The 27,508-nt window shown below is 45.2% G+C and overlaps 1 protein-coding gene across 4 annotated transcripts in view; it reads right to left on the bottom strand.

The window, feature by feature from the left end:
* Window positions 1–4,601: 4,601 nt before the first annotated feature.
* The window catches only part of LOC134618236 (L-rhamnose-binding lectin CSL1-like), a 57,676-nt gene continuing 34,769 nt past the window's right edge, over window positions 4,602–27,508 (bottom strand). For all 4 annotated transcript variants that reach the window (XM_063463539.1, XM_063463538.1, XM_063463540.1 and 1 more), the window contains 11 exons: window positions 24,487–24,580; window positions 24,248–24,351; window positions 24,114–24,158; window positions 23,882–24,020; window positions 23,679–23,782; window positions 23,515–23,559; window positions 11,994–12,050; window positions 5,680–5,765; window positions 5,420–5,554; window positions 5,011–5,122; window positions 4,602–4,830 (listed from right to left, as the gene is read on the bottom strand). In XM_063463539.1, the coding sequence (XP_063319609.1) occupies window positions 4,766–4,830; window positions 5,011–5,122; window positions 5,420–5,554; window positions 5,680–5,765; window positions 11,994–12,050; window positions 23,515–23,559; window positions 23,679–23,782; window positions 23,882–24,020; window positions 24,114–24,158; window positions 24,248–24,351; window positions 24,487–24,580 (986 nt within the window). In that variant the 3' untranslated portion in view covers window positions 4,602–4,765. The remainder of the gene's footprint in view (window positions 4,831–5,010; window positions 5,123–5,419; window positions 5,555–5,679; window positions 5,766–11,993; window positions 12,051–23,514; window positions 23,560–23,678; window positions 23,783–23,881; window positions 24,021–24,113; window positions 24,159–24,247; window positions 24,352–24,486; window positions 24,581–27,508) is intronic.

Below are 27,508 nucleotides of genomic sequence, written 5' to 3'. Positions count from 1 at the left end.
CAAATCATCCTAATGACGTCATAATTCAATGAGAGAAAAAGTTCCTGTTTTTTCTCTGTAAACTGTAGAAATGTCTGTTTCTTACAGCGACTCAAAAAACATTTTCTGTGAACAGAAACTTTGTTTTATAATTACAGGACAGTCTGGACAGCGAGCTTCCAGAACTTTCTCTGTAATCACACATGTATTTCTTACAGTTGAAGCTCAGAGTCGTGCTGACAGGTGTCTTTGATTAACTGCAGCAGAATTTCTTCATCATGTAGAAAAACTGAGACGCTGCTGAAACTTCTTTTTCTTATATTAAGATATCTCAGGATTAAAAGGGGAGTTAAACTTGTTGAACTGACACAAAGACGACTTTCACTGGTCGATCAAAGCAGGCTGTATGTGGCCCACCATGTAAGATGACTTTGACATCTCTGATCTAGATGGAGACGATTACTAGAAGCTCCAAGTTTCTAGTTATCAGCTGTTTGTAGAGCTCTGATTGTTGCTGTTTATAGCTAACTGTCATCACAGCAACATTAATCTGTTTATGTCATCCATAAATGTATATTTCCTTATTCTGATATTAAATACTACAATTTCCATCACATTATTCAGACTCTGACTGATTATGATACGATAACTTTATTTAATCTCACACTGGGAAAATTCACCTGTTACAGCAGCAAAAGAGTCAGAAGGAAAAAGTGAATCAAAAACATGTTAAAGACTAAAAAATGTCAAATACAGAAAGATTTTGAAAATCTTAAAGTAATTCATATCATATACAATTTTATTTGTTTACACTGAAATACACTAAAAAATTGTCACAGAGATTTTTTTTTTAATATCTGCATAAAATACAGTGGCAATGATAAAAGAATAAAATAGTTTTTTCTGCTCAGAGTTTTTAAGCCTCATTGACTCTTTTAATCTGGTCCAGCCCATACCTGGTCCCACACATGAACACGGACACACACTAGACCTGGTCTTGTCACACAGTCTACCTGTGTCGAACGTGGAAGTGACTGACACTGCCTTCTCTGACCATATGGCTGTATTATTTGATGCTGTGTTTTCACGCACTACAGTTCAAACCAGCGCTCCTGTTCGCCGCTGTCGGATTATTAACCCTTCCACTGCTGCCCAGTTCTCCTCTGCTTTTAGCCAGCTGTCTGTCCCCGCCAATCTCACTCCCTTGGACACAGAGGACCTCAGCTCCTGGTTTCAATCTTCTTGCCTAACTATTCTGGACTCTGTGGCACCATTAAAAACCAGGAAGCCCAAGGCTAAAACCGAGCCCTGGATTAGTGACCACTCAGGCTGTGAGGAGGGAGTGTCGTACAGCTGAACGCAGATGGAAGAGGGACAAACTGCAGGTGTCTCTTCAAATCCTAAAGGACTGCTGGCGCCTCTATCAGGATATGGTCAAAGAGGCTAAAAGAAAATACTTCTCTAAGATCATTTCCTCCAACAGTCACAATCCACTTGTGTTATTTAAATCTATTGACTTAGTCTTAAATGCTCCACAAAGTGGCTGTTTGGAGGCCTGTTTGGTGTTTTTTCATTGAGAAGGTTGCAACCACGCAGGCTCTCATTTCTTCCCCTGAGTCTGACCCCTCTGTCTCGATCCCTTGCTCTGCTGTTTTTAACCGGTTTAAGCCTGTGACTCTTTCTTATTTAGAGGATGTGGTTAGCCACCTGAGGCCCTCTGGTTCCCCAAATGATCCTGTCCCATCACAATTTTTTAAGGAGATTTTTCCTAGCATAGGCCAGGCTGTTCTTATTGTTGTAAACAGCAGTTTAATATCTGGTGTAGTCCCTGCTAATTTTAAGCATGCAGTAATACAACCCTTGCTTAAGAAACCTGCCCTGGACCACACTGTATTGGCTAACTACAGGCCTATCTCCAAGTTGTCTTTTATGTTTAAAATCTTAGAGAAATTATACACTGCCAATTGATGGATTTTTTTTTAAATGAGAATGGTATCCTGGAGTTCTTCCAATCAGGTTTTAAAAACTTTCATAGCACTGAGTCAGCACTCAAAGGTTTTTAATGATATCCTCCTTTCCTGTGATTCTGGTAATCATGTTGTTCTTGTCCTCCTTGACCTAACAGCTGCCTTTGACACTGTAGACCACAACATTTTACTGTCTCGCTTGCACCATCTTGCAGGCATTCGTGGTACTGCTTTGAAATGGTTTAGGTCTTATCTTTGTGACAGAACTTTTAGTGTTAACTTTTCAGGGTATGAGTTCTTTTCTGCTGCTCTTCAGTTTGGGGTCCCGCAGGGCTCAATTTTAGGGCCTCTGCTTTTTTCATTATGTTTACAGCCCCTGGGAACCATCCTCAGAAGGCATGGAATATCCTTCCACTGCTATGCTGACGACTGTCAGATTTATCTGCCTCTGAAGCAGATAGACGTCTTCTCTATTAAGCCTCTTCTAGCATGTCTAGAAGACATTAAATCTTGGATGTCCCTAAACTTTCTAAGATGTAATTCATGCAAAACTGAGGTGATTGTGTTTGGTCCTAGCGAACCTTGTGAACCCTCCGCTATTGATTTAGGACCCCTGGCAGAGTATTTTAAATCTGTTGTTACTAACAGGGGTTTTAAGATGGACAGTGATTTTAAATTGGACACTCAAATTAGGGCTACTGTCAAGTCCAGTTTTTATCATTTAAGGCGTTTGGCAAAGATAAGACCTATTTTATCTCAGCCGCATTTTGAAACAGTAATCCATGCTTTTATTTCATCTCGTTTGGATTACTGTAATGCTCTGTATTTTGGAGTTAGTCAGCATCTTCTCTCTCATCTGCAGCTGGTCCAAAATGCTGCTGCATGACTTTTAACCAGAACTCGTAAAAGAGAGCACATAACTCCCATCCTGGCTTCACTCCATTGGCTGCCTGTATATCTTAGAGTTCATTTTAAAATTCTCATGTTTGTTTTTAAATGTTTAAACGGTCTTGCCCCAACTTACCTCTCTGAGCTTCTGCATCCTTACTGTCAGCTGACAAGCTGCTCCTGGAGGTACCCAGGTCCAAGAGGAAGCTCAGAGGGGGCGGGGCCTTCTCTATTGCTGCCCCTTTACTGTCCACTTTTAAAACACATCTTAAAACCCATTTTTACTCCTTGGCATATGACACAGTATGACCCTCATTTTATTGTTTTAATCTAATGTGCTGATTTTATTGTTTTAAATGTAATTCTAATTATCATCTTTTTTTTTTTCTTTTTTTTTTCTTTATTTTATATTATTTTAATTTTTTTTAACTTGTTTAATGTATCATTTCTGGCATGTCAAGTGTACGATTTATCCAGTGCTGGGCATGATGCCATCTCAGAAAGGCCCACCAGACTTCAATATGCTGATTGTGATTGCTGGACCCAGTAATGAAACAGTTTCTGACATTCTGATCCATAGACCATCGCAAGAATCTTTGCATCTCTGCCATTTTGACACTTTCTGTTCCCAAATCAGAGCGAATCCTAGCAGGTGTGCCCATCCTCTTTTCAACTTCTCGTTGTTGAATAGGCATGAAGCCAAATTATAACTTCCTAAAATTCAGACTCCAAAAGGCTTCAGTTTGTCGTAGGAGTCAACGTGCCACATGAAACTTGGTCCAGGATTTACATACGTGTGTCGCATTAGATTTCTGCGTCGTTGCTCAACACCGTAAGGGTCAAGATATTTCAGTAAATGTCTCACAGTGCTCTGTGTGACAACATAACCTGCCTGAATGCAGTTCAGGTGGTGTAGTTTGTATCCATGCAGCCTCCAGCGTCCCTCCAGCTGATCAATAAGAAATCCTGCCGCCTCAGTCGGATCGGGCCGATTCTTTCTCCTTTCTCCCCATGCCTCAATCCAAACAATAAAACAGAACTAAATTCATTTCGATAAACGAGCCATTTTCTCACACTCTGATCTGCACTGTCATCCACTTCACTATGCTTTACTCAAATCAATAAATCGTGTTTGAACAATAAAAGATATGTTATAACATGAAGGATTTATTGTTCATTGTTCATTTTTTGCTATAACACTAATATGTATATTGTAATAACATGATATTATGTTGTTCAAATGTGAAAAGTATATTGTGCTTACATGATGGTATATTGTTAGAACAATAAAGTTTTCACGTTATAGCGTGATATACGTCTATTTTCCTTTAGCCTGGGTGGCAGCTCTATGCTTCCGTAGGGACGCGCTGGGTGGCCGAAAGCGTAATCGTATACCAACAATTTGTCACCTAGCGTAAAATTTGGGAGTGAAAACGTGTTGTCAGTACATAGATGTGAACAAGACGTCACATGCTGTTAATGTTTGTTCATTTTGGAAAGTTGCAAAAAATTATTAATATAAAGTATATTTTTTTCACACAAATATGATGAAACCAATTTTCTTTTCTTTAGATTTAATAACTGAGTTATCAGTCGATGAGGTCCCAGGATCAGAAGTCCTGATGGTGTATTTATGTCACACAGGTTTTTCCATCACAGCTGCAGGGGGACAGAAAGCAGCTCGTTTTCAGGTTTGTTAAAATGATCAGATGATGATTTGAAGCATGAATGACTCACTTTCAGGTAAACATTTCAATCCCTTTAAATTTTATTGAATTTATTTTTTTTTTTTGGGGGGGGGGGTATTGTGATATGAAATCATATTTGTCAACATCTTCCAGCAGTGATGTCATCGAGGCTTGACATCCTGCTGGAAGTGACATCAGCAGTGATGATCCTCACTGCTGATGTGTCAGGACACGAAGGAGCAGTTATGGATCTCTGACACAAACAAAAGGTTTGTTGTCGTCACACGGTGCATCGTTGGGATCTCCTCCTGTAAAGAAGAATCAAAATAAAGAAACAGAAATAAAATCAGAGGTCTGTGCAGTAAATGTTTTCTTCTTTTCTAATGTAAAAAGAACAAAACACAGTCCTTATAAAGACCTAAGATTACATGACTTCAATCAATTAAAACCAAACACATTTCATCAACAGGCCCACATTCAGTTTGTACCTTTATAGTTTAACTCCATACAATCTTCTTCTCCTCCATAGTTGTTTGGTTCTCCACTGGCCCAGTTTCTGAAGTCAAACTGGGAACCATCACTCCACATCCACACAGTTTCCTGGAAGAATAAAGTTTGAGGTTCAGTTTGTTCTGATGTACTTTGATGCATCTATGCTGAGAGTGCAGACATGAGACCTCTTACACCACTCGAAGACAATGAAGCTTCATTTTGTTTGTGGAGGTAAAAAATGAAAAGAAAAATCAAGTCAACAGCAACATCTGTCTCCAGGAACAAAGTCCTGATTAATCAGTCTGTCACATGTTGACCTTTGAATCAAACTGATGAATATGAAGAGAAAAATATGAAATATCAGAAACAGCTGCAGCTCATCCTCTTTATCTATGAAACACTTACATTCTCTCTATCGTTGCCTCCAACCCAAGTTCGTTTATTTGGCCCTGGTTCTGTGTGAGTGAGCTCTCTGATGAAGGTGTACTCAGCTGTGCTGTGGAATGAGGCCAGATGTCCACCGAGTGTCTTACAGGAACTCTGAGGAGGAAGATGAGGTGCAGACCACAGAAGAAGAAAAGTGTGAGAATGCATTTAAAATCAAAGACAGAAACTCTTTATATGATCAGTGATGCAGCAACAGCTGCTGTTATTTCCTAATGTACCTCAGCATCAGTCCAGTTCTTCATGCTGCTGTCAAAGATGAAACAGCGACCTCCAAACCAAGTCCAACCAGGACGGCAGGAAGGAGCTGCAGCATGATTGTAAAGGTAGTAGAGCAGAGGTACATGAAATAATATGTTAACATGTTGATCAACATAAAAACAATGCGTAAGAATCCAACATTAATTTGAGAATGGAAAATGTTTTATAGAGGAGTTTTATCTTTGCTCCTAATGAATCAACATTTCAGTCCACGTCAAAGAGAAGTATCCAATCCTCTTATTTTCGCTGTGCATGAAAGATGACTCACATTTTCTTGTTTTTAACTCTGTCTCTATATGAACTTAACAGTATCCTTCCTGTTTGGTCCTCAGATTTCACTTTCTGTTTGAATTTACCTTCTGAGAACCTCTGGCTGCTTTGTCAAAGCATTTAGTAAACTCTGTTTGACACCACCAGAGGGCAGCATTTTACCACTGGTTGTGTTCAAAACTCACCATCTCAGCCTCTGTGACTCGATTACTGCTGGTACAAGGTGATGCCAGAGGGAAAAACTGTTGTCTTAAAAAGTAAACTGTTTGCGCCAAAATGACAACAACACACCATCATGAATTATTGTTCCTGTTAAGAGATTTTACTGTTTTATTATACCTTTTTATAAAGCTTATGTTTTACTTCATTTAACACGGAAACTATGTGGAAATAACTGCTCCTGTATAACTGTTTGTGAAGCCAGTTTCAAACACTTTTTAGAGAAAAACAGGAAATGCCTAAGGAATTTGAAACTGGAAGATCATGCCATAGTCACGAGGATGAAAACGTATAGTAGAATTAGTCTAAAGGGGAAGCACGCCATTGCCCTTATGAGAGTTATGAAAGGGTGTATTGTGTGAACGAGTGTGTAAATAAAGAGGGAACTGATGTCTCGGTGTGAGTCTCCACTTAGATCACCCATGTATATACATGTTTGAGTTGTGTCTTTCTTTGCTTACTGAAATGATTCTTTGACAGTTCCTTACATTTACTTTCTATACACATCTTAAACATAATATTTATAATCATAATCAACAGTCGCCTCAAGGACCGTATGCCGGTGACCCGGGGGCCTGTAGCAGTTTCCTTTTGCAGTGCGAGCTGGCGCTCGGGCGTTCGCCCCGCTCTTTCGTTTCAGACACAATGCGAGTTTCATACATTATTGGTAAACTGCGCGACCAAGCCCTGAACTGGGCCGAGGCATGCCTGTGCAGACATCAGTTGCCGTCCTGCAGCTTTGATGCCTTTTTGAGCGAGTTCAAAAAGACTTTTGCCCACCCAATCTCCGAGGGCAGTTCAGTTCAGCGACTGTTAAACCTCCAGCAGGGCCGCCGTAGTATCGCGGATTACTTGATCGATTTCCGCACCGCCGCAGCGGCAGTCGGCTGGCCAGATAAGGCCCTGCAGGGGGTCTATCTGCAGTCGCTTAACGAGGACATGAAGGATCAGCTAGCGTCTCTGGACGAACCCGTCACCTTCGAGGAGTTAGTCTTGCTCATGCTCCGCATTGACAACAGACTGCGGGAGCGGGAGAGGAACTCCAGTACCCGTCGGCCAGTGCGGCGTGCGTCCCTGGTTTTTGTTCCCCCGTGTCCGCTTCCTGTCTTCGGCCTCCACAGTTCAAATCAATTCAAATCACTTTTATTGTCACATCACATGTGCAGGTACACTGGTACAGTACATGCGAGTGACATTCTTGTGTGCGAGCTTCACAAGCAACAGAGGTGTGCATAAATACAATAACATAAGAACAAGCAAAATATAAGAATGGCTAAATCTGAGAGTTATATGAATAAATATATGTACAATATAAGAGTGTATGCGCATTACTGAATGTGTATACTAAATATATATCTACGTGTGTGTGTGTGTGTGTGTGTGTGTATATATACATATTTTAAAAATGAAATAGAATAAGCAATAAAATAAAATATAAAGAGGTTGGCAGTTGGACATGTGCAAAACAAGTGGCATTTATCTGTAGTGTGGAGTGCATAATGTTGAAGTTCTGGTAAGTGAAGCTGAGGTGTCTATGAAGTGTTCAACAGTCTGATGGCCTGATGGAAAAAGCTGTCTCTCAGTCTGCTGGTACGGGACCGGATACGGCAGAACCTCCTTCCTGATGGAAGTAGTCTGAACAGTTTATGGCTGGGGTGACTGGAGTCCTTGATGATCCTCCCCGCTTTCCTCAGTTCCAGTGGAGAGGAATCAATCGGAACCAGAACCCATGCAGATCGGGCAATCCCGGTTGTCTTTGGAAGAGAGGGAGAGGCGCCGCCGCTCTCGCTCATGTTTTTATTGTGACTCCGCTGAGCATCTTATTTCCACCTGTCCCAAAAGGGGAAAAGGGGACGCCCGCCGGTAGATTCAGGGATACGGGTGGGCGAATCAAACATTAATTCTAAGCCCCGTTTTTTCTTGCCGGTTACGCTCTTCCTTGGTTCCGTGACCCACACGTCTCAGCCATTAGTCGATTCAGGCGCAGAGCAAAGCCTCATTGATAGGGATTTAGCCAAGAAGCTAAACATTCCCCTTTTTGAGTTGGATCCCGGCATCTCAGTTAAAGCACTAGATAACCAGATTTTCTCCCTCATCACTCACCGCACTGCACCCGTTACCATAGTCACCTCAGGTAACCATAGGGAGAGACTCCCCTTCTTGACATTCCACTCCCCTGGTACTCCCATTATCCTTGGTTTCACCTGGCTAAAACTACATAACCCTCATCTGGACTGGGCTGGGCAGAAAATAATAAGCTGGAGCCCATTTTGCCATGCCAAATTGTCTCGTCTCAGCCCCGCCGTCTGCCATTGTCGAACCCACACGTGAAGAAAGTGTCAACATAGATCTTTCTTCCGTTCCTTCAGTATACCATGACTTAAGGGAGGTCTTTAATAAGGACAAAGCTCAATCACTACCCCCGCACAGACCTTACGACTGTGCCATAGACGTATTACCTGGTTCCACCCTACCTTCAAGCCGCCTCTACAACCTGACACGCCCTGAGAAGACAGCCATGGAAAAATATATTAAGGATTCTCTGGCAGTGGGCGTCATTAGACCCTCCTCTTCACCTGTGGGGGCTGGCTTTTTCTTTGTCGGTAAAGGGACGTTTCACTTCGTCCCTGTATTGATTTTAGGGGACTTAATGACATCAAAATAAAGAACAAGTACCCCTTACCCCTGATCAGTTCCTCCTTCGAGCTGCTCCATGGTGCCTCCATTTTCACTAAATTAGACCTTTGAAATGCATATCACCTTGTCAGAATCAGGGAGGGGGATGAGTGGAAAACCGCTTTTATCACTCATTTGGGGCATTTTGAATATCTAGTGATGCCCTTCGGTCTCACAAATGCCCTGGCTGTTTTTAAAAATCTGGTGAATGATGTTCTGCGGGACTTCCTAGACCATTTTGTGAAGGTGAAGACAGATCCGGCAAAAATACAAGCAGTCGTGCAATGGCCCACTCCAACGACCAGGAAACTTCTGCAGCGCTTTTTGAGTTTCGCAAATTTTACCGCCGCTTAATCAGAAACTATAGCCATGTAGCAGCACCGTTGACCCGGCTGACTTCTTCAAAGCTCCCTTTCATTTGGAGTCAGGAGGCAGAGGCTGCCTTCTCCAAGTTAAAGGAACTGTTTACCTCGGCGCCAGTTTTAATTCACCCCGACCACAAGAAGCGATTTATAGTAGAGGTGGATGCGTCCGACGTCGGGGTGGGAGCGGTATTGTTGCAGCAATCTGGTACGACTTCCAAACTTCACCCGTGCGCCTTTTTCTCCCGCCTGCTGAGAGGAATTATGAGTGGGTGATAGAGAACTATTGGCCATGAAACTGGCCTTAGAGGAGTGGCGGCACTTTCTCGAGGGAGTGGAGCACCCGTTTATTGTGTGGACCGATCACAAAAACTTACCTTCGTACAGCCAAAAGACTGAATTCACGCCAAGCTTGCTGGTCATTGTTTTTCAATAGATTTAACTTCTCCATCTCTTACCGTCCAGGGTCCCGCAACGTTAGACCGGACGCTCTGTTCCGGCACTTTGACACCGCAAACGAGTCGCCCGACACACCCACCATTCTCCCTGCAAGTGTCAAGGTTGGGTCTCTCACTTGAGAGGTGGTTGAAGACATCCGCCGGGCATTGGAGACCAAGCCGAACCCCGGCATGGGGCCTCCAAACCGCCGCTTTGTTCTGAAAGCAGCCCACTCCAAAGTGATCGACTGGGTTCACAAGGCGAGGTTTTCCTGTCATCCGGGGGGCGCACGGACAAGTACGCTCATTAAAAGGTATTTCTGGTGGGGGTCTATTGATAGAGATGTGAAAGAATATGTGGCTGACTGCTCCATTTGTGCTAGGAACAAATCTAACGCGCAACGCCCGGCTGGGTTGTTGCAGCCTCTCTCCATTCCACGGCGCCCCTGGTCGCATATTTCATTGGATTTTGTTACTGGTCTACCTGTTTCCTTTGGCAAGACCACAATTCTCACTTTGATTGACAGATTTTCCAAGGCAGCTCACTTCATTGCCCTAGACCAACTCCCCACATCCACTGAAAAGGCCAATCTGCTAGTTGAACATGTTTTCAGATTGCATGGGATTCCCACTGAAATTGTCTCTGGCCGAGGACCGCAATTCACGTCGCAGGTCTGGAGGGTGTTCTGTGCATCCTTAGGAGTGAAACCATGTCTGAGCTCAGGACACCACCCACAGACTAACGGTCAGACAGAATGCCTCAATCAGGAATTGGAGGCCACCTTCCGCTGCATCACAGCCTCCAACCCTGCGTCCTGGTCGTCATTATTGCCATGGGTGGAGTATGCTCACAACTCCCTCACTTCTTCAGGTACAGGTCTCTCCCCTTTTGAGGCCTCAATCGGCTACCAGCCTCCCCTTTTCCCGGAGCAGGAGACCGAGCTCGAGGTGCCCTCCGTCCAGCATCATCTGCAACACTCCCGAAGGGCGTGGATGCACACCGCGGGCCTTGTGTCAGTCAGCCGCCTGCCAGCGCCGCTACGCGGACCGTCGTCGTAGGGCAGCCCCTACGTACACCCGGGGACAGAAGGTGTGGCTTTCAGCGAAGGACATTCCCCTCAGGATGGACAAGCTGTCCCCGCGTTTCATCGGCCCTTTTGAAGTGGAATGGTGGTTGGCCACTCGGCGGTCAGACTGAAGTTGCCCTCCCTGCACTTGTGTCCATCCCATTTTCCTCGTGCCGCTGGGCCGTGACACCTCCACCTCTCCAGGCTCTCCATCACCTGGTCCTTACTCTCACTACAGATCATAGTGTCGTCTGCAAACATCAGAGTCCACAGAGACTCCTGCCTGACCTCATCTTTGTCATATCTTCATGGTTTAGCTCATCAGTTTTATCCCTCTGTAGTTATTACAGCTCTGCACAGCCTGCTTGTTCTTGAAGATCAGCACCAACCAGCACCACCTTCTCCATTCCTCAGGCATCCTCTCACTCTTCATGATTGTGTTAAACAAAAAGTCCACTGCTCCCTCTGCTGGACATCTCCATAACTACACAGGTATATCATCAGGAACAACCAACTTTACACTCTTCATCCTCATCATAGCTGCTCTCACTTCCTCCTTCCTAATCCTCTACACTTCTTCATTCACTAACTGTCTCTCTCTTTTTCTACATACATCACTTCCTCAAAGTACTCCTCCCATCTTCTCCACACACTCTTCACTTGTTAGCACACTTTCATTTCTGTCCTCATCACTCTAACCTGCTGCACATCCTTTCCAACCTGACCTTTCTTCCTGCCGATCAATACAAGTCCTTCCTTGGTGTCCAGACTCGCATACAACTCACTCTAAATCTTTTTCTTTTGCCACCTTTTTGTTTGTCGTATTCTTAGCCTCCCAGCGCTCCTGTCTACTTTCTTATCTGAGTAAAACAAAGAAGAAATAAAAACTGGTTGAACTTAAATACACAATGTCTGCCTATTTGTTTTAATAATGAAATGTACTGTTTATACGTTTGGAAACCTGCAGTCAGCTTAGACTGAAGAAGACGCTTGGATGAAACTTTTCTCTCACTGAAAATGTTACGTCCAGATAAACAGAATCAACCTTCTGGCATTAAAGTGACTCCCTACAACCTTTTTCTGATTAAGAAGCAGTGTCACTGTGACATTTTAAAATCCTGTTTCATCAGCCTGAAACACACTGGCTTCCTCAGAATGCCTCACTGACCTCACAGCTGCTCAAACTGTCACTGATACAAATGATTGCTTGGAATAATGTTCAGTTGCCACTCTGTGAGCTCACCTTCTGTCACAGTAGTTGGAGGAGGACTTGATGTAGCTTCACTCACTCTGGAAGTTCCTGAAATTAAGGACCAGACATTTCATGGTGTTAAGTTGTGCTGGGTTATTCTGATGGTATGTGGGTGACACCTGGGTGAAAATCAAATCTTAGGACGTACCACAATTCACGGATCACATTAACTCAGTGGACGAACACATGAAATTAATCAGGGAGGATATGAAAAGTGGCAGGTTAGCCTTCTTAGATTGTGAGATCTGCCCTCGCTGAACTTTGAGTATTTGAGTATAGATTTGTGTATGAATTAAAATGAGTTGGAAAAAAAGTTCGTAGTACCGTATTTTCCGGACCATAAGGCGCACTGGATTATAAGACTCATTAAGTGAAACCAAACAGTCAGTCAGTCAAACGTTACTCAACTCATTCTTCTTGCTTCCTCCACTTCTGTACCATTGATTCATTAATGTTGAATTCTCTTGCAGCTGCTCTATTGTTGCAGTATGTTAATGACTAACCTCATAATGTGGATGGGTTATCTCAGTTGTTCTCCTGACTGAAGTTTGGTCCGTTTACAGCATCCTGCCATGCGATTGCATTTGTCCCTAACCATCGGGAACCCTCACGTTAACTTTTATCGAGCGTAAAAATGTTAGCGTTCATCCTCCAGCTTCACTGTGTTTATATTATGCTAACATAGCTGTGTCGCTAGCGATCACGTAGCACATCATTATATACCAGCTAGCCCAACTTCAGTAACCCTACAAACTTCACTGCTGTTTAGTTTCCTGTCTTCATTTATGTTGGAAGTGATAGCAGAACTGTACGTCTTAATTTTTTCAGAAACCTCTCAGAACATGGTATATCTTCTTTCGGTGGAAACTAGTGAGTTAACAACAACGAGGGCCGGTGTCCTGCAGGTTTTAGATATGTCCTTGTCCCAACACAGCTGATTTAAATGGCTAAATGGCCTCCTCAACACGTCTTGAAGTTCTCCAGAGGCCTGGTAATGAATTAACTATTTGATTCAGGTGTGTTGACCCAGGGTGAGATCTAAAACCGGCAGGACACCGGCCCTCGAGGCCTGGAGATCAACACCTGTGTGCTAGTGCTTTCTTAGTGACCACATGGTGTCGGCACTGACAAATGTAGGGATTTTTGTGTAGAGTTTTGCAGTAACAGTTCACCAAATCTGACTCATGTGTTAAAGCAGGGATGTTTATAGTTGAGGGAAATTGGTGTGCTTTTTGGAAAGCGGCATTATGGTTTTAAAATTTAGGTTCATAAGATTGGTTATAGTTGTCATGATCCTGGGTCCTTTTGACCCAGCGTTTTGTGTTTTCTTTTATTGTGATTTTGGTGCTGTTCTTCCTCTGTTTAGTCTCTTTAGTGTTCTGCCATGTTTCCCTTTGTTAAGTCTGCGTTTCTTAGTCTGTGTCCTTGCATGTGTAAGTTCCTGTTTTATTGTGAAGGTCTGCGTCTCATGTGAGTGTGTTCTGTTTACGTTTCCCCTGCTTCGTCAGCTGTGATGTCTTCCAGGTGTGTTCTCCTCCTGTTTCCCATCCTCTGATTCCTGGCGTGTGTATTTATAGTGTGTGTTACCTCGTCCTCGTTGCTGGTTCGTCTGTGTTGATTCCCTCGGTCTCCCTGTGTCTCTCCTTCCTTCTCTCTGTGTATTTCCCCGGACCTCCCTGCATCTTCATTTCTGGTTTGTTTTGTAGTTTTGCCCAGTTTAGGTTTTCCTGTTTTATGTCCACCCGCACCGTTGGCTGTTTGTATTTTCTGTTGTCATTAAACTCACGTGCACCTGAGCTGCCGCTTCCTGGTCCTAAATAACTCCCACACGGCTTGCCCCGGCAGACCGTGACAGTACGAACCAGCCAGCATGGACCCTGCGGCATTCAATCAGTCCGAGGAGCTCCAAGATGACATCATCTATAATGTGGAGATCCTACTCGGGCTGTAGCTGGAGAACCCTCCGTACGAGCTTTGCCGCATCATTGAAAATCGGCTACAACGGCTCTTTTCCGGCCTGCCATGGCTTTTGAAATCGCTTCCTCCGATCATGCAGGCTTTTCTCCAGCACACACCTCACCTTCTCTCAGCCACTCCTGCCTCGCTGCCCGACTCGCCGGATGTGATCTTGCCCGGTCCGTCGGAGCTGTCTGCGGGGAGGAAACGACGATCGCACCGCCGGCGCGCCACCCCACAGCCGGACGTTTGGACTTCTAAATCGCCGGCTGAGGTGCGTGAGGACTCTTTTTCTGTGTCGATCTATGGGACTGTTCATTCAGGGTCTATGTTTTGTGCTGCAGATAAAGAGGTGAACAGCTTATCAGCTGCTCAGCAGCAGCCACCTTCAGCTCAGTTAGCTGACCAGCATCCACCTTCGGCTCAGCTAGCCGTCCTGCAGCCACTTTCCACTCAGTTTCCAGTGTCAGCTGCCCAGCCTCCTGAAGCTCACTTAGCTGCCCAGCCTCCTGAAGCTCACTTAGCTGCCCAGCCTCCTGAAGCTCACTTAGCTGCCCAGCCTCCTGAAGCTCAGTCTCCAGTGTCACCCATAGCTCAGTCTCCAGTGTCACCCGTAGCTCAGTCTCCAGCGTCTCCAGTGTCACCCGTAGCTCCAGTGCCCCCGCTACCCGTAGCTCTGGCTCCACTGTCACCGCTAGCTCCGTCACTCATTCTGTCACCAGTCTCACACATTCACTTTATGAAGGGAGAAAGGCTAAGTTCCAATCAGGGAGTTTCTCTCGCTTTTGCTGCTTCAGGCACAGTTATGCACTCCAGGGCCTCCCCAGAAGCTAGGTTTCAGTCCCCAGCTGTTTCTGGTCCCCTGAAGATTAAGCAGCCCTCAGAGAACTGCCCCGTGTCAGCGCTGTCTGGGCAGAGCCAGTGCTCAGTACAGCACCCATTGCCTTCTTGTCTGCCAGAGGACTCCGTGCCTGCTGGTCTTGTGATGGCTTCAGCTGGAGGGTCCGTGGGACCGCTCCGGCCTTCGTCTCTTGTCTCCGCTGGAGGGTCCGAGGGACCGCTCCGGCCTTCGTCTCTTGTTGTCGCTGGAGGGTCCAAGGGGCCCTTCTGGCCGTTGTCTCCTGTCGTCGCTGGAGGGTCCAAGGGATCCGTCCAGCCTGCAGCGCCACCGTCTCCGGCTTCCACGCTGCCGCCTGCAGCGCCACCGTCTCCGGCTTCCACGCCGCCGCCTGCAGCGCCTTCATCCTCGTCTGGTCCAGCCTCCGAGTCTTCAGCCTCGTCTGGCCCAGCCTCCGAGTCTACAGCCTCGCCTGGCCCAGCCTCCGTGTCTACAGCCTCCCCTGGCCCAGCTTCAGTGTCTACAGCCTCGCCTGGCCTAGCTTCAGTGTCTACAGCCTCGCCTGGCGCAGCCTCCGAGCCTTCAGCCTCGCCTGCAGCAGCGGCTTCGTCCACGCCGTTGCCTGGTCCAGCTTCAGCTTCAGCTTCACCGTCGCCTGGTCCAGCTTCAGCTTCGCTTGGCCCAGCCTCCGTGTCTTCGCCTTCAGCGTCGCCTGGTCCTGCCTCGTCTGGGTCTGCGGTTAATCGGCCACCTTCCAGGCTACTGGTCGGGCGTCATCGTCGTCGTGGGCGGCCCCCAAATCCCCTTCGCCTGAGTCGCCGCAGTTGCCTTCCGCACGGCCAGCCCCCGGACCCCCTTCGCCTGAGTCGCCGCCGTTGCCTTCCGCACGGTCGGCCCCCTGAACTGTCTGCCCGTCGCCGCCATTGCTGTCCGCACGGTCGGCCCCCTGAACTGTCCGGGCTCCTGTGCTGTCGGCCCCCAGGCCGGCCCCCTGAATTGTTCTGTTTTGGACTCGTGTTTCATTTTTTTTTGACCCTCTTGGTGCTCTTGTTTTGTTTTGTGTATCTTACACAAAATGTGTCCTGAAGTTCGACACTCCTGCACTAGCAGTTAATAATGTTAACTCACATCAACACAGCTTTAGCTCAATTAGCACACAATTTTTTTTTTTTTTTTTTTTTTTTTTTTTTTTTAAACCTGTCCCGTTTGGTTCTTTTGCCATCAGAATTATTGTCTAAAGGCGAAGAAAGATGCCCAACGGATTTACTTTACCAAATGGACCATCCCAGCCTTGCCGTAATGGTCCATTTGATTTACCTTTTATTGTTTATTTTATTTTATTTTATTTTATTTTTTTTTTACTTGCTAGATACGGGACAGGGGAAAAGAAAAGGGAGAAAGAAAGAGGGGGGAAAAAAACAAAACAAAACAAAACAAAACAAAAAAAAAAAACAGCGGACAAGAGGGACGGGGATAAAGGGCAAAAAACAAAAACCAACAAAATAAGCAGACAAAAAATACATATATCGATCACCTGGATCACCTGTTGAGAAAGAAAAAAGAAAACAAGCAGAAGAAAACGAGAGTAATAGAATAAACAACATCACAATGATATATGGGAATATAACACTAAATACTTAATATTAAACATTATTGTGCAGCATGTAAGATCGACAGCGCACAGTGTGCTTTGAGGTAGGAGCCAAAAAGGGTGTAATTTGTGTGTGTGATCACCTGTGTGTACACCTGTGAGCATGAGCGCGCTTGTATTTAAAAGGTTCCTTAATGTAATGATCTGCTAGAGGGTGTGGGGGGCCACAGTCCCATGCTCCAGGGCATGAAGCAGGTATGGAGGAGATCAAAACTCCAGACATCCAGAGGCCCCCAGAACACAAGAGACCAAGGAAGACCAACAGAGGGGCAGCCGCGCCACTGTCCCAGAAAGAGCTGAGGAGAGTCCCAGATGAGGGGTCACTCAGCAGCCGCGGAGCAGAAGCCAGGGGGGGTTGCAGTGACGTGCCCGTGAGCTCCGCCGGCAGCCAGCTGTGCCTGAGTGACTGAGCCCCAGGCCGAGAGGCCGAGGGCACCCCACCCCCGAAGTGGCCCGAGCGAGCCCCAGGTTCCAGGCCCGGATAAGCAGCCACCAAGGAGTGAGCCGGTGTGTACCTGGACGCCCACCCCCGGACACAAAGAACCACCAACGCATCGATGTCTGAGGGCGTCTGCCACCGGCAGGGGAAGTGGTGGGGGGAGATAGGCCTCCAAACCTTGGAGGGCCTGAGATGTCCCCAGAGAGGTGGCGTCTGATACCCAACCTGACATATAGACACAGACATACAGGCACACTCAAATACAAACATCCATTCCCACCTCATGCTCTCATAGGCAATTACTCCACACTCAACCAACGTGGAGACAGACATAAAGAGACGCTGTACACACAATCACACTCCCCAAGCGTACTCTAAGAACCGGGTCTAGGTACCCTTGCTCCTGGAGGGGGAAACTGCACCCAGACCCAGGTGGTGTTACCCTTTTCCCTGCAGTGGGGAGAAGCAGACTGCCCCGACTCCGCAGCAGCAGGGAGGCCCCACACACCAGACCCCAGTCGGACGGCCAACTCCTCCTCCTAGCCCCCCCGCTCCAGCAGGCCGCAGAGACCGGGGGTGTGAGAAGACTCCAAACCTCCCTCTACCCGCTCATATGTAGTGTTGATGTATATGTGTTCTAAGGTGCAATTAAAACCCAGGAGGGCATGGAGCTACCTGCCAGAGAGCAGCAGGTAAGCGCATAGCCCCTCCTGATAGCCCTCAATGTCTACGTGTATTTAAAATTGAGAGGTGGGCAACTACGCCAGGGGTGCGGTGTACACCCTGATGGTAATTTGGAGTCCGTGTTGTGAGCCCACCCCCAAGATCCTATATGTATGTGTTATGAGAGTGTGAGTAATGTGAATGTCTAAGTTGTGAGATAAAATTGAGGCAGAGGCAGCCAGAAGGGGACAGAGGGGGGGGATGCCTCCTCTGCACCCTGGTGACACACCCCTACCCCAAGGCCCTGCATGTGTGGGTGATTGTGGTGGAGCGGGAAGAGGGAGGCAGCTGGAGATGGGGAGGGAAGAAAGGGAGGGGCAATTAGCACACAATTAACGAAGTGGAAACACTAGGAGTCAAAATGTATCACACACCAATCAGAAACTTCGATGGATGGGTTCAGGTTTGAAACAATGGATCCAAAGACATTCAAAGGAAGAGGTCGAGGAGGAGGAGGAGAAGGAGAAGGAGATCTAGGACACCAGGAAAGAGGAGGTGAAGGAGGTGGAGGAACATAATTGGCCTTCGGGCTATCGTAAATGTCCCTGGTCAGTGTCGAGGGAATGTCACTCTGTGCACAGCCATCAGCCAATGAGGGGTACTCCACAGCCATGCCATTCTAGGACCCTATAACACTATGCTTCTCATTGCTTTTCTTGATGGTCTGAGACAACATATGTTCCAGCGGGACTACAGGGAACCAGCACAGCCAGAACACCCTCACTACGTTGTTGTTGTTGTTTAGGATAACGTCAGCTTCCATCATGCTGCTCTGGTTCATGACTGGTTTACCAATAACCCAAGGTTGTCTAACATCTTTCTTCCTGCATACTCTCCCTTTATAAATCCGATAGAGGAGTTATTTTCAGCATGGCGGTGGAAAGTGTATGCCAAAGAACCATATGTCCGTGTGCACCTCCTCCAGGCTGTGGAAGAAGCCTGCCTAGACATATCAGTAGATGCATGCCAGGGGTGGATCAGGCATGCAAGAGGATTTTACCCCCCGCTGTCTGGCTAGGGCCAATATAGCCTGTGATGTGGATGAGATTCTCTGGCCTGACCCAAAACGCAGACAGGATTGCTGAGGTGGACTAATGTTTTTGGTGTGTGTTGTACTGTATGGTACATGAATAAAAATGTGCCACTGTATATACATTGGTTGCGTCTTTTGTGTTCATCATGTGAAAAGGTTTTTGAGGGGAAGAACCACAAGCAACATAACTTACCAGTTTTGGGAATATTGTTTTACATTTATTGCACCAATGTGTACGACTATGTTGTCGTGTGTGTGTTTTTGAAGCCTGGTGTGTGATGTCTGTGGGCAAAGTTTGGTTTTTCAGCACGAGTGAATGGTTTTGAGTGTAGAGCTTCAGTTTGAACTGACAACACGATGTTTGGGAAACTGGGGGAGACGTAATGGATTTGTGTTTCTTGTTTTGGGAATACGAGGCATCGTTTCAAGAAATGCTTTTAAGCAATCGAGAAAAACTGTAATCTAATTAGAGGGTATTGGTATACATACAGAAGCACAACAAAACCAGGTGCAGTCTCATTTTACTATACACTCTAGCTTTAACCATAGCTATTTGGGACCTGAGTTACACATCAGTATTGGGGGACATTTAAAAGCTGATGTGTACCGTAAACGGGGAAACCAAACAACTTCTGGCTTAGTAGAGGAGAGGAGAGAAGTAAACCAGTCAGACCAGGACTCCGCAGTCTAGTCGTATGGGCTCAAATTGTGGTCATAAATATTTTGTAATACTTTGTAAATCAGACTGCGTAGTTGTGATCTGAATTTTGCAACATTGTAAACTGAAATATCTGAAAATGTCATGTTTGTGCATCTATTGATGAGAATTCGTGTGTGTCAAAAAGATTTGTTTGTAAAAAAATAATTATACAAGTTACAAATTAAAAAAAAAAAAAAAGAGGTGGGTTTTCAGGAGTATTTTAAAAACAAGCAGAGAAGAAGCCTGTCTGACCTCTAAGGGCAGATCGTTCCACAGTTTTGGAGCTGCTACAGCAAAAGCACGATCTCCTCTAGGTTTACGCTCAGTCCTGGGTACATTCAGGAGCAGCTGATCAGCTGAGCTGAGAGAGCGGTTGGGTGTATATGGCTATAGCAGCTCAGAGAGATAAGATGGGGCTGGGCTTTAAAAGCAAACTAAATGAATCATAAAAGGAATGGGCAGCCAGTGAAGTGAAGCTAAAATAAATGTGCTCAACTTTCGAGTGCCAGTTAAAAGAGGAGCTGCGGCATTTTGCACCTTCTATAAATGAGTAATGTATGAAGGACTGATCCCTATATAAAGTGCATTACAGTAATCTAGCCGAGTGCTAACAAAGGCGTGGATAACTGTCTCAGAGTGCTACCGTGAAAGAATTGGCTTTATTTTAGCCAGCTGCCTAAATCTGACTGTCAAGCTTCAGTTCAGAGTCCACTTTGACCCCCAGGTTTGTGACAGTTGGCTTATTATACTGGGCCAAGGTATCTAAATACACATTGGGGGTCTCAGTGAGGCTAACAAAAACCATCACTTCGGTCTTTTTGTCATTAAGTTTTAAAAAGTTAAGAGACATCCGAGCCTTAATGTCATCAAGACACTGAAGTAATGTCTGTGTGGAATATGTGCCTTTTTTCTTTAGAGGGACGGAGATCTGACAATCATCAGCATAGAAGTGAAATGCAATGCCATGTTTTCTCAGTATCAAACCAAGAGGGAGCCGATACTGAGAAAAGAGGAGGAGAACTGAGCCACACAAGAGAGAACTGCAGGACGACACATGGTCACAGAGACTGACACAAAAAGTTTGCCCTGCCAAGTAGGACCTGAACCACTCCAGTGCTGTGCCCCTGATGCCCACCAAGTGCTCCAAACGAGAGAGTAAAATGACATGATCCACTGTATCAAACACAGCTGTCAAATCTTCTGTTGATCAGTGGTCATGACAATTGGCATATTAATGATCATAAACTGACCTCACAGCTGCTCAAACTGTCACTGATACAAATGATTGCTTGGAATAATGTTTAGTTGCCACTCTGTGACACTACAGACTCAATGACTGCAGTGTAGAACTGGATCAGCAGCTCCTGTGGAAGACTGTACTTCTCCAGTTGTCTCAGGAAGTACATCCTCTGCTGGGTTTTTTTGAGGATGGAGATGTTGGTCTCCCACTTCAGGTCCTGGGAGATGGTGGTACCCAGGAACTTGAAGATCTCCACAGTAGATACCGAGCAGTGTTGTGGGATGTCTCCTAAGTCCACTGTCATCTCTACAGTCTTAACCGTGTTCAGCTCCAGGTTTTGCTGACTGCACCAGAGTACCAGCCGCTCAACTTCCTACCGGTATGCAGACTCATCACCATCCTGAATGAGGCCAATGACGGTGGTGTCATCTGCAAACTTCAGGAGTTTAACAGCCGAGTTCTTGGAGGTGCAGTCATTGGTGTAGAGGGAGAAAAATAGTGGTGAGAGGACACATCTTTGAGCTGTACCAGTACTGAGGGACCGAGTTTCAGAGGGGATCTCCCCCAACCTCACTTGCTGCTTCCAGTCTGTCAGGAAGCTGGTGATTCACTGACAGGTAGCTGGTGACACGCTGAGCTGGGAGAGTTTGGAGGAGAAGAGTTCAGGCCCAGTGGTATTAAAAGCTGAACTAAAGTCCACAAACAGGACCCTGGCATAAGTTCCCGGGCAGTCGAGGTGTTGCAGGACGTAATGCAGTCCCATGTTCACTGCATCATCCACCGACCTGTTTGCCCGGTAGGCACACTGCAGGGGGTCCAACTGGTGGCCTGTAATGTCCTTCAGGGCTAACACTAGGCCAGGGGTCGGCAACCTGCGGCTGCGGAGCCACATGCGGCTCTTTAGTCCTTATACTGCGGCTCCGGGTGGTTTGGGAAAATAAATTAGAAGTATTTAGCTGAAGTGTATTTTATTTGTGTTTAGTTCTTTTTTTAACTTGTAGTTCTAAATTGTAAGATTATTGTGATATTGAAATATAAAAATAAAATTATATTTTATTATTTTTCATCGCTCAAAATAAGCGTCATACTCGCGGAAGCCGTTGTACCCGCCTAAACGCCGTGTATTTATCGAGACTTTCAACCCCAGGTAAGCCAAATATGGATCCTCGGATCCACATTATGTCAGCAGCTGTGCTCACCGTGAACTATGTTAAAAACAAACACGCCTCACAGATGACAGCTTACAGTCCTGCGTAAAGATGAAAGTGACTTCGTACAGTCCCGATTTGCAGACGCTGTGCGCAGAGGTTCAGGAGCAGAAGTCCCATTGTAAACATACCACGGCAGACCCGACAATGTTTGCATGAACATGCTTTTCTGCATCTCTTTTCACACACGGTTGCTGTACGCATACAGCCGGCTGTAGCTTTTCAGCTCACAGCAGCACAACAGCAGATAGCACAGACTTTAAGGCCGCGAGGCGTGATTGCGGGTGCCGCTCAGGTGCGTCCGCCTCCCCTGCAGCGGCGCTGCAGACCACGCCCCGCCACACACATTAACCAGGTAAAATACATATTTAGGCAGAATTTTGCAAACATCTAATTTTTTTTAGCAGCATAGTGCTTTTTTTCCAATTATTTTTTAAAAGTCAGGTCAAGGCTCCAAAAGCCCAAAGGCGATATAAGGGTGGCGGCTCACAACAGTTTTTGTTTGCTACATGGATCATTTTAGGTCAGCTGGGTGTCTTTCCTTTTGTTATATTTCTTTAAGAGTTCAAAATGTGTTAATTACATAAATAAAATGTAATTTTCTCTGTAGCACTTCATGGATTTCATAAGCAACACACCTTAGTTGCTCTGTGGATTCTTTTAAAAAGCAGTTAAAAACTTTTCTGTTCAAACAAGCCTTTTGTTGATCTAAGTATTTTATATTCTTTACATTCTTTACATTTGATCTTTTACATTGTGTATAATGTCTATTGATTGTATTGTTTATTTTAATCTTTGTGTACAGCGCTTTGTGACTGCCTGTCTGTGAAAAGCGCTTAATGAATAAACTTTACTTACTTACTTACTTTAGTTGTTCACACAAAGCATAAAGGTAAAAAAACAATATATACAGTGTTATCTTCATTTTAGATGTCAAAAAGTATTTGCGGCTCCCAGTGTTTTCTTTTGCGTTGAAACTGAGTCCAAGTGGCTCTTTGGGTGTTAAAGGTTGCTGACCCCTGCACTAGGCGTTCAAAGGATTTCATGTCAAGGCTACATTTCTATAATCATTAAGTTCTATAATGGTGGGTTTCTTGGGGACAGGGATGATGGTGGAGCGTCTGAAGCAGGAGGGAACTTCACACAGCTCCAGGGATCTATTGAAGATGCGGATAAAGATGGGAGCCAGCTGATCGGCACATGTTTTGAGGCAGGAGCGTGAAACACTGTCTGGTCCCAGGGTTTTCCTAGGCTTCTGTTTCTGAAACAGGCAGCTCACATCCCGAGTATGTTTTCTGAGTTCCAGGGGGAGCAAGGGGGGTTGGTAAAATGGAGGTCGTTGAGTCTAAGGAGCTTGAAAGAAAAGCGTCCGGACTTCTTTAAGTTGCTTGAAGACGTTTCACCTCTCATTCGAGAAGCTTCTACAGTTCTAAGGTCAAATGGTGGAGAGTCCCAGATCTAAGCCCTGTGGGAGTGTCCCCCCCAAGAAGGACATGGACCCCCTAATGATCCTCTACCTAATCACACGAGCCAAGGTGTGAAAACATGTGTAGGTCACAATCAGCCACGGTTTCGGGTGAACCCCTTGTGAAACCTATCATGTTACATCAGCCTGAAACACACTGGCTTCCTCAGAATGCCTCACTGACCTCACAGCTGCTCAAACTGTGATTGATACAAATGATTGATTGGAATAATGTTTAGTTGCCACTCTGTGAGCTCACCTTCTGTCACAGTAGTTGGAGGAGGACTTGATGTAGCTTCACTCTCTGTGGATGTTTGTGAAGAAGGATTAATAATTACCTTTCTAATCATACAGGCTTAATTACACAGAGACTAGAAGTTGAGTTGTTTTTTGAAGTTGTCTGTTTATCTTTCAGGTTCTTACTCTGACAGTCATAAACCACCTCCAGGTACTTGTAAGTGTCACCACAGGGGTCTCCAAACACTGAGGTCTTTGCTTCAACAGTACAGTTGTTCTGCCAGTTACACCTGTGAATGCAGGTCAAAGGTGAGTCAGCAGAGGACTGAAATACGCCGTGTCATCTGAGAGAAGATGGAAAGCTGAAGAAAGAGAGTCAGCATCTGTACCTGTTAGTTACATATTCTGTACTATTTGGACTCGAACAGTGAACATTTTGGAGCTGAGAGTCAGGACGTCCATCAGGGCACATGGTGTTGTCACGGCGACCAAAGTTAGCCCAGTAGACGACTATAACCTGTCCTTCACCTGAGGAAGAGTTCATAAACTGTAACCATGTTTGTAGTTCTATCAAATTAAAGTTACACTAAAGTTACAATAAATGAGAAAAATAAATCTGACCACACTGAAGTTTTGCCTGAGAATCTTCACATGTTACACTGTGGACTGACAAAGAAACACATCACATTAGAAACTGTAATAATTCATGTACAGATGTGACTGATTATTAGCTGATAATCAGAGATGTAACAGACTTGCAGGGAAGCAGTTGAAGGTGATGTCCAGGTACGTGCAGACGCTGGGATCACAGGTACAGACCATGTTTCTATTCATTTCACACACTTCCTTCAAGTCACAGCTGCAGGGAGACAAAAAGCTCATTTGCAGGTTTGTTGAAGTGATCAGTTCATGATTTCTAATATCTGCTGCTTTCATTTAACTGCTGTTACTTTTTATTGTAATCAAAGCAGTTAAACTACCCGACAGTGTTCACCTTTTCTTGATGAAGTCCAGATCGTGAAGCCGAGAGCAGATTTCTTTATCTGCACATCTGTACAACACTGACTGCACAATCATCACTCCACTGCCTGTTACAAACACGATGAGACAAAAGGAAAAATGAAATGTTAATATCAATAATGCAGGTTTAAGACACTTTGGCTTCACTTTACAGACTCGAAGCTTCAGTCAGATCCAAAATAGGTGACTGTGTAAAAATGTCTGCAATTCCTAAATACAACACGGTCATCCGTAGATAGTCTAACCACGACCTAAATTCTGGATTTTCCAAATGGTACTCTAATTATAAGTGAGAATATAATTTTGTGCATGTGTTTCATTTTAAAGACCTAGACTGATAGCTCCAGCCTTGTTTTTACTGGTGAGCTTAATGTCAGGATGGTGGGTCTTTTGACAATGGAAAAGTGCAAATGAATGAAAGAAGAAGTCGAATATATGTTGGAACTTGGGACTTCTGAACCAGCATGCTGTAGCTGAGCTTCTCCGTGCCTGTTGGCAGATAAGACTGATGGTTGAGACTCTGTAGAGATTACAGGAAAGTTAATGCCATCACTAAACCTGACTGTTATCCAATGTCACACATGAAGGACTACATTGATCAGGTGGGAAGTGTGAAATCTGACACTAAATTAGACCTTTTAAAAGTAAAATGAACTTTCCAGGAGTGCTGGACTTTGTTGATATTTCAACTAGCCAATATTAAGAACATTTTTAATATATCTGTCACAAATTACAGTTCCTGGTTGATTTTGATGGTAAGAAAAAACAGAAAATTTCAGGCTTGTATTTTCAATTATTTTTAAGATATTTATGTTTGAAAAATGTTGCAGATTTCTGTGTTCAACAAAATGGCCTAAAAGTTGGTCAACTGACCATTTTTCAAAATGAAAAAAGACAAAATTGCCATAGTCGGGCAGTCCTCACTGGTCGACCTGCCCGTTGTGTCGGAGTGTGGTGTGTTGTCTTTGTTTCTACTTCCCTCCTGTCTCTCTTTTGCTGTGTGTGTGTGTGTGTGTGTTTTGTATCCCTGGAAGCTTTGGCACACACCTATGGGCAGAACTTTGTGACATCAGAAACTGAATTTGAATAAGTTCAATTTGAATTTAAATTGCTCATACTGAATCTGAATTGTAATTTGAATAAATGCTTTTTAAAACTGAATTTGAATTAGCCGAATTTGAAATTCAGTATATAGGTTTGAAAATAATCATCACTAAAGTGTAATTGAATTTTATATTTTGAAAGTGAATTCATTTGCTTTGAAACTGTATTTTATCCTTTAAAAATGTAGCTCTCGAATAATTTCAGTTTTAGTTCTACAATTCAGTTTTTTGGGACTTACATCTGGTTCCAGTTCCAGATTAATGGAGCGCAGATTAATAGAACTACATTTTACCAGCGGACCGAAAGTGTTACTGACGGGAATCTACAGCATCTTGACTGGAGCTGGATTAAGACCCCAGAAGTCATTCGTCATGACCAGCGCATAAACCCTCAGGTTGGTATCCAAAAAGTTGATTCTGTTCATCCAGACGTAGCGTTTTGTGGGAGAAACGTGGCTGAGAGTGCAGTGGCTGGTTTCAGTCATTATGCAAATGTACTGTTTATAAGATTGGGGACACAAGCAGTCAGCTGAGACTGAAGAAGTCACTTGGATGAGTGACGAAACTTTTCTCCCACAAAATGTTACGTCCAGATGAACAAAATCAACTTTTTGGAGATTTACTTCCCTGGATGATTGAGAATGCATCAAGACGTCTCAGGCGCCATGTAGGCAATGTACACTGCCCTACATGGCGCCGAGTATGGCAGCCTCGTCGCGAGCTCCCCCAAGCAACAGCTGTTTTTTGTGTTTAATTTTATTTTTCTTTTATTTTTTCACGAGTAGCACATGTCTCCTTGTGTAAGAGCGACAAACCTTACTGGACATAAGAGATGGACTTTCTCATCACTTTCCGGAGTTCAAGTTTTGCAACACGGATCCTCCGTTTGCAGACCCCCCCATTCATCCCACCTCAGGTGCCTTTGTTCTGGGTCCCTGGAGGCCGCAAACGCTGACGCAGAGGGAGAAGATCCGTCGTTCTGGTTCGACTGAGACGGTGCACTAACAGACCACCGCTCCCCAATTTATTACTGGCTAATGTGCAGTCTCTGGAGAACAAGCTGTGCGAGCTTCTCATTCCAGCAAGAGATGCGGGTCTGCTGCGTGATCTGCCTCACAGAAACCTGGTTATCGGACAAGGTACCGGACTCCCCAATACAACTACCGGGGTTCTCTGTGCACCGCGCCGACAGGTCACAGGATCTTACTGGGAAAAGCAGAGGCGGTGGTGTGTGTTTCATGATCAACAACAGCTGGTGTGATTATGCGAACGTGCACCCGGTCAAATCCTTCTGCTCACCGGACCTGGAGTACCTGATGATTAAGTGCCAGCCATTCTGGCTACCCAGGGAATATACAGCAGTGATTATTACGGCTGTTTACATTCCCCCACAAGCTGACACTGACCGAGCACTCAGGGAACTGTACAGCGCAATCAGCAGTGAGGAAACCGTGCACTCAGAGGCGGCGTTTATCACGACCGGGGACTTTAACAAAGGAAACCTGAAGAAAGTTTCACCAAAACTCAACCAACACATTCATTTCAGCATTCGTGGAGACCGGCTACTGGATCACTGCTACACCTCTTTCCGGGATGCATACAAAGCCCCCATTCGGCCAATCAGATCACCGTTCCATCCTGCTCCTGCCCGCCTACAGGCAGAAGCTGAAACAGGAAGCTCCAACCCTGAGGGCAGTGCACTGTTGGTCGGACCAATCGGAGTCTACGCTGCGGGACTGTTTTGATCACACAGACTGGGAAATGTTTCACGTGGCTGCTGACAACATCGATGACTACACAGACTCAGTCTGCGGATTTATCAGAAAATGCGTGGAAGATGTCGTCCCATCCAGAACAGTTAAATCCTTCCCAAATCAAAAACCCTGGATTAAC

Source organism: Pelmatolapia mariae, linkage group LG20 (assembly GCF_036321145.2).
Source record: "Pelmatolapia mariae isolate MD_Pm_ZW linkage group LG20, Pm_UMD_F_2, whole genome shotgun sequence".
NCBI classification, from domain to species: domain Eukaryota; kingdom Metazoa; phylum Chordata; class Actinopteri; order Cichliformes; family Cichlidae; genus Pelmatolapia; species Pelmatolapia mariae.
Note: the sequence above shows the minus strand (reverse complement) of the source record. Positions and strands in the feature narration are given on the sequence as shown.